The following is a 6,132-nucleotide window of genomic DNA, read 5'->3' as shown; positions in this document are numbered from 1 at the left end:
CCATGGTACTAGTTCTTTTTCTACTGCTGTGTACATGCAATAACTGGCACCGTCGGATACATATCTTAAGCTTATTGGGGCGTTCGACAGGAATAGCCTCGTGGCGAGCTATAGACTAGTCTTTTTTCAGACGCATTACACCTATCTCTCGAGACTTCTCGCATGCACCATCTCTAGCTCCCTAGGTCGATGCCACCCACATACACTTGTACTCTGAGTTTAGTACGTTATACAGGAAGAGAAGAGGTGCACGCACACACTCGTCCTCTCTCACACACGCATCTGTAGCTACGAATTGTAGTGTTCTCAACCATCCAATTGGCTCTACCATAGGTTTCACGTTGCTCCATGGATATTACTTTGTAGACTCATTTTGCATTGGAAAGCGCTATGTGATGGTAACATATTATGTTACTCTATTTGCCTCTCTCCTCATTAATTACTTGCCACCTCATCATTTTTGCTTATGTGGCATCTATGTTACTACCTATGTTACTCCCACTATGACCAGCCTTATGTGCAGAGAAATTAGGATCGGAGGGAGTACTACTAGTAGTAGTACTACTTTGATGTGTCGCATCAACTCGCACAAGTATGCAACACTTCCTGAACAAACAAGCATATTAGTTGTTATACTTACTTCTTATAAGCTGTTATACTTCTTACCCAAAGGATCTTTATATCCAACAGACACAAAATATCCGTTCGACTGTTGGAAATTACTTTAACTGCTGATCTGATGTCGAAGTAATTGCTGCATCGCCACCAAAGCCCACCATCTCTTAAGCTAAAGTAGACCGAGCTAACCCCTATATTAGCATATTACTAAGATAAACAGAAGGCACTGTAGAATCATTTAGGACGTGAGCTTGTCAATCTGAATGTGGAGGGACACCAGCTTAGCCCCGGCCAGCAGCTTGAGCGGAACTGTGAAGAAGGTCAGCTCGTGCACGGCGACGTCGCCGGGATCCTTGCTGCTTGTCACCTCCATTTCCACCTTGACGGCGTCGGTCCTGCCTTTGGGCTCCCCCGGCGGGCCGTTCGCCCACAGCTTGGCCACGTAGTGCGGCAGTGGGGACGACCCCGCTCTGATGCAGACGACCGACACGGCGATAGGCGCGCCGATGTCGAGCACGCCGCCGACCAAGAAAAACGCGCGGCCGTCCTCCTCCGCGAACAGCAAGAGCCGTGGCTCCGACAGTGGCACTTGCAGCTGGAGCACCTTGCCGTACTGGATCCTGTGCATGGGCATGGGATGCATGGTGCTGATGTGGTGGGAGAGCGCCGGCGGCGGGCCTTCGTAGCCGCAGACGGGCACGGGGCATTTGCAGGGCGCGAGCGGACACACGCTCTGGTGATCGGCGAGCTTGTGGTAAGTGACGTAGAGCCCACAGCCTTCGTGCGGGCACTCCACCCTCACCGAGGAGAGGACGGCGTCCACCGCCGTGTTCCGCACGTCGAAGCCACCGCCGTGCTCGCACTTCTGGCACTGCCGCTGGTTCCCGGGGCGCTCGACGCGGCAGTCCGCGCAGGCCAGGTGCCCTCCCTTGCACTGCACAAATCAATCGAACAGCACATCAATCAAGAAACCTGCACCTTGCTCGATCAGCCGAACGGAGGAGGTGTATTCGAACCTCATACACTGGAGGCTTCAAGGGGCGGAGGCACAAGGGGCAGTGGAGCAAGGTGAGGTCCATCGAGACCATAGAGAGCTCCATCGTCGGGTCCTGTTCCGTCTGCATGATCTCGCCCTCCTCGTGCACAACCATCTCTCGCTTTATTAGGGCCGGGGCATTACAAAGCTTTACCGTCACATATTCATACTACTTCAAGGTGCATTAAATCAACACATGCAAGTATCAAAAGGAGAGTCACGGCATGCATGCATGCGTTGTAATTAATGCATCGGTAAACGCAAATTATTGAAATATATCGAGTGCAGTGCTTTGATGTGTCGCGTCAACTCGTACAAGACCGAGAAGTTTGATTACTACAACGCCCTCTCGCCTTAACCGCACCTGCCTTTGGCTGCATGACAGGTGGGCCACCCACCTGTTGGGCCCACCTGTCATAGACGCAAAGGCAGGAGCAGTAAGTCAATGAAGCTGCGTCCCTCCCTCGCCCATGAGCGTGGTGGCTGGCAGGACTAGGAGAAGCTTTCGTTCGCTACACGCTCTCCCTCCCGCACGCGGTGGACATGCAGCAGTTCAATCGGTGTCAGATGGCCAGAAGCATACTGTAGTACTCCTCCACTGCAGTAGTACTCCATTGTTGTTCAACTTCCCGAAGAGGCAAAGAGCCAAGCGCAGCCCGGACGCTCGTGTGGCAGTTTCATGTGTAGAGTAGTCTAGGATAGCGTGTACCGTGCCTGTAAGCTTAAAATCGTTGGGGTCGGCTCCATGCTTTTTTTATTAAAATAATCTTCTGGCCCTACCTGTCATCCTGGTGATTGTAGTTTGCACGCTCATCTAGTCAAGACAAGAATATATATTTTAATTTCTGGTGGGGTAAATGTTAGAGGTTGCAGCAAATGGAGTATTGTACACTGCGGGTCTTTCAGCCAAGTTTAGAGGCAACCATGTGGGGCCAGTGCTATGATGTGTCGCGTCAACTCGTACAATGAGGAGAAGCTTGATTTTACTACTACACGCCTTCTCCCTCGCCCATGCGCGCGGTGGCTCGCAGACGAGGACAGGCTTTTGCTTATAGTACTACAACAAGCTATCCCTCCCGCTCGCGGTGGACGGACATGCAGCAGTGGATTCGATACTGTAGAAGCAGTAGTAGTAACATCATTGTTCGTCTTCTCGAAGAGGCGAAGAGCCAAGCGCAACCCGAACGTGACGTGGCAGTTGCGAACCTTGGAGCACGCATATAGCCAGGCTCTTGCATGAGACAAAATTGCTATGTGAGCCCACTATTACTTGCTAGTATAGCCCTGTAAACCAGAAAGGAGTATTTGCCTTTCTAGAGATTTCAACAAGTGACTAGACTACACCGAGACAGAGTACATATGGAGCAAAATGAGTGAATCTACACCGTAAATAAATACGTAGTTCTCTCGTTTTCCTCTCCGCCTTGGTCGCGGTGCACAATATTGAGTATACTAGTACTATCATCTTGAAATTTACGAAGTCACCATAGGCACCTCGTCGTCGACGGGAACGTCTCCTGACACGCGATAGACGCGAGCGGCAGTCGCCTCCATAGGTGCTTGAATGCCAAGGAGGGAGAGGGTAGCGGTTCTCGAGACGTTGAACGGTCAATGATGCATCCTCAAATTACATGCAGAGGGAATTAATTGGAGAAGCAGAATAGAGCCAGCACGATGTGAATGCAACAGAGTTTGGATTCTCATATAAAGGCGCCCCACCACTCCAATCCATCTACTCCTAGTCTCTGCGCAACACTGCTCACTCCAATCCAAGACCAAGTGACCAGAAGCCAGAAGCACCTATGGAGGCGATGGACGCGAGCGGCAGTCGGCTGTGCCAAATCATCCAAGGCGCCGGCCTGCGGCCCCGCACCGCGCAGCATTTCCAGACGGTGCTGGCGACCGCCGGCGTCGTAGCCCTCGCCGACGCCGGCTTCGCCTCTCGCATGGACGACATGATGGTCAACTCCATCCGCAAGTTCACCGCCGTCAAGAAGCGCGCGGACGACCTTGCCGTACTGCTCCAGCCCGCGCGCCCAGGCTCCTCATTGCCTGCCACCCTCATCGGGCTCCTTGGTGACGCACTCTTTCAAGCCCTGGTGGCCCTGCACGTGCCGGAGGTCGCGACGAAGAATGTGCACCTCGAGGCCGCGCTCGTCGCGCAGCGCCTCGCCATGCAAGAAACCGTCAACCTGCACATCCACGTCTACGAGGAAATCGTCTACATAGGCCACTACAAGGCCAGCGAGGACAGAAAGACGTTGGCCTTCTTCCAGCGGCTGGAATCTTTGGACGCCATTGTTCAGAAGCACGTCGACCTGGCCACGAAAGCCGCTGCTACTTAGCCGCCGTTCAGTGGGCCGGCGCCTTGAGTCGAGGAGGTGGACGTCGTTGATGGATGCATCTCTTCTTCTTGCCTCCTGTAACCAGCACTGCATCGCCTCGTGGCCTTAATGTTTTATTAGTATAGGAGTATATGGCATTTTTATTCCAGTCGTAACGTTTTCACTGTGAGGTGGGGCCGCAGTTGAGCAAACCGACCATCGGCAAATCCCCACCCCGCCCACCGGGCGTCGGCTGAGTTTAGAATTAGAAGAGAGAAACGAGGGAGAAGAGCTAGCTGTAGCACGGACGCTGTTGTCAGATGGGACTCGCGTTGATAGAATAGGAGTACTGAGCACTCGTACCTCTTTTTTTAGGGAAAAAGTAGTCGTATGTCTAGTACTACCACTAGTTGGGTGCGTGCGACCTATACCTGTCATCACTTTAGGTCTCCTTTTCGAACCGCAGCTACGCTTCACCGTACATATTTTTTCACGCATTTATCCTCCTATATGTACTCCTAGGCTATTTCCACGTGCTCCCTTTCGCCGACATGTGGGACATAGAGCATCTGGGTCGTAGTGCATGCACGACTCGGAGCATATGCCGGGGTACTTTACATTTCAGACCTCACGAATTACATGCAAACCCCCGCAGAAGAATAAATAAATAAATGAATTACTACATGAAACCGGATTATTTTCGTAGAAACCGGAGCACGTTCATTAAATTTTGGACATAACACGTTTATAAAAAACTACCGGACCTAAACCAGTCTAAGGGCCTCTTTGATTCGCAGGATACTGAAAACACAGAAATGGGGAAAGTATGATGGCGATGAACCGAGACGAGGAGAACTCTAACTCAGTTAGAGGTTAGAGTTAGATTCTAACCCTGAACTAACTCTAAACCAAAGAGGTGTATGGATGGCAGGGTTAGATTGACAATAAATGTTCTTTCTCAATCATTTGACTACTTTGGACCCTATTTCCTGCCGGATTTGGTGTGGCCGGCTCTTGTGTGGCCTCCTCCCGCTCACAATTGACATAAACGAACCATCTTTACAAATCAAGCATGCAAAACATGATAAATTTTACTTTGTCCATACAATTGAGATATCCCACTTAAACATACAAGTCCTCAATCAAGCTTCACAAAAAAATACACTCCATGAAACAAAGCATGAGCTAACTCATCACGGAAGTCATTCACGATAGGGAGGGAGCCCGGAGCCCCTCACGCACCCAGGGAGGAGCTCGTCATCGTCGCTCTGGAGGAAGGCTCTGTAGAGCCCAAGCCCCGGGAACCGCTCCGACGCCGGCGCTTGCGAGTTGAGGTCGACACCGGCATGGGTAGCAGGGCCACTTGCCGACGACTGCGAACCGAATCTTTGGGCCTCTAGAAATAATGCAAGCCTGAAACTGAAATACCTAGAAAGGTGAACTGAATCTTTGGGCCTCTAGAAATAATGCAAGCCTGAAACTGAAATACCTAGAAAGGTGAACTGAATCTTTGGGCCTCTAGAAACAATGCAAGCCTGGAACTGAAATACCTAGAAAGGTGAACTGATTCTTTGGGCCTCTAGAAATAATGCAAGCCTGAAACTGAAATACCTAGAAAGGTGAACTGAATCTTTGGGCCTCTAGAAAGATTTATTACCTCCTCAAGCAGCATCAAACAATTCCATGCGTGCACCACAAATCTATACCAAGTTTAATCAGGATCTACTTTTCCAAATCAGAATTAGCGCTAGAGCGAGCAAGATCAATGATATGGCTGTGAGACAGAGAAGGAACGAACAAACTCACCCCTCTCGCGACCTCCCTGGTAGATGCGCCGCCGCCGCGCAAGACAGAGGGAGAAAAACGACCGGTGAAGGGGGAGCGGGGCGAGCTTCGAAGGCCGGAGGGAGAGGGCGGTCGGAGGAGGGCGGCGGAGGCCGGAGGGAGAGGGCGGCCGGAGGAGAGAGAGGGCGAGCGGCGGAGCGGCGCTTGGGCGGGCGGCCCGATGGGGAACAGAGAGGAGTCGTGCGAGGGGGGGCGGAGGGAGCGATCTGGTGCGGGCAGGGGAGATTTTTTAGTTCTCTTTTAGTGGGCCCGAGGAGAACTAACCCAATTAGAACCTCTCCACCGGGCTAGTTTTTTTAGCTGGGTTAG

The 6,132-nt window shown here is 51.7% G+C and overlaps 1 protein-coding gene across 1 annotated transcript; it reads right to left on the bottom strand.

Moving 5' to 3' along the window:
* Nucleotides 1–856: 856 nt before the first annotated feature.
* LOC123049591 (E3 ubiquitin-protein ligase SINA-like 10) lies at nucleotides 857–1,769 on the bottom strand. Its single transcript, XM_044472484.1, has 2 exons — nucleotides 1,704–1,769; nucleotides 857–1,552 (listed from the first exon to the last, which is right to left on the bottom strand). The coding sequence occupies exons 1-2, from the start codon at nucleotides 1,767–1,769 to the stop codon at nucleotides 857–859; spliced, it is 762 nt and encodes a 253-aa protein (XP_044328419.1).
* Between the last annotated feature and the right edge of the window lie 4,363 nt (nucleotides 1,770–6,132).

The sequence above is a fragment of the Triticum aestivum genome, chromosome 2D (genome assembly GCF_018294505.1).
Source record: "Triticum aestivum cultivar Chinese Spring chromosome 2D, IWGSC CS RefSeq v2.1, whole genome shotgun sequence".
NCBI classification, from domain to species: Eukaryota; Viridiplantae; Streptophyta; class Magnoliopsida; order Poales; family Poaceae; genus Triticum; species Triticum aestivum.
The sequence above is the reverse complement of the archived record's forward strand: the minus strand, read 5'-3'. Positions and strand labels throughout refer to the sequence as shown.

Excerpts from the sequence above, each read along its gene's own strand:
- LOC123049591 (XM_044472484.1), bottom strand. The coding sequence starts at position 1,769 with ATGGTTGTGCACGAGGAGGGCGAGATCATGCAGACGGAACAGGACCCG. Across the intron at positions 1,553-1,703 it reads CGACGATGGAGCTCTCTATG|TGCAAGGGAGGGCACCTGGC; the intron begins GTCTCGATGGAC and ends TGATTTGTGCAG.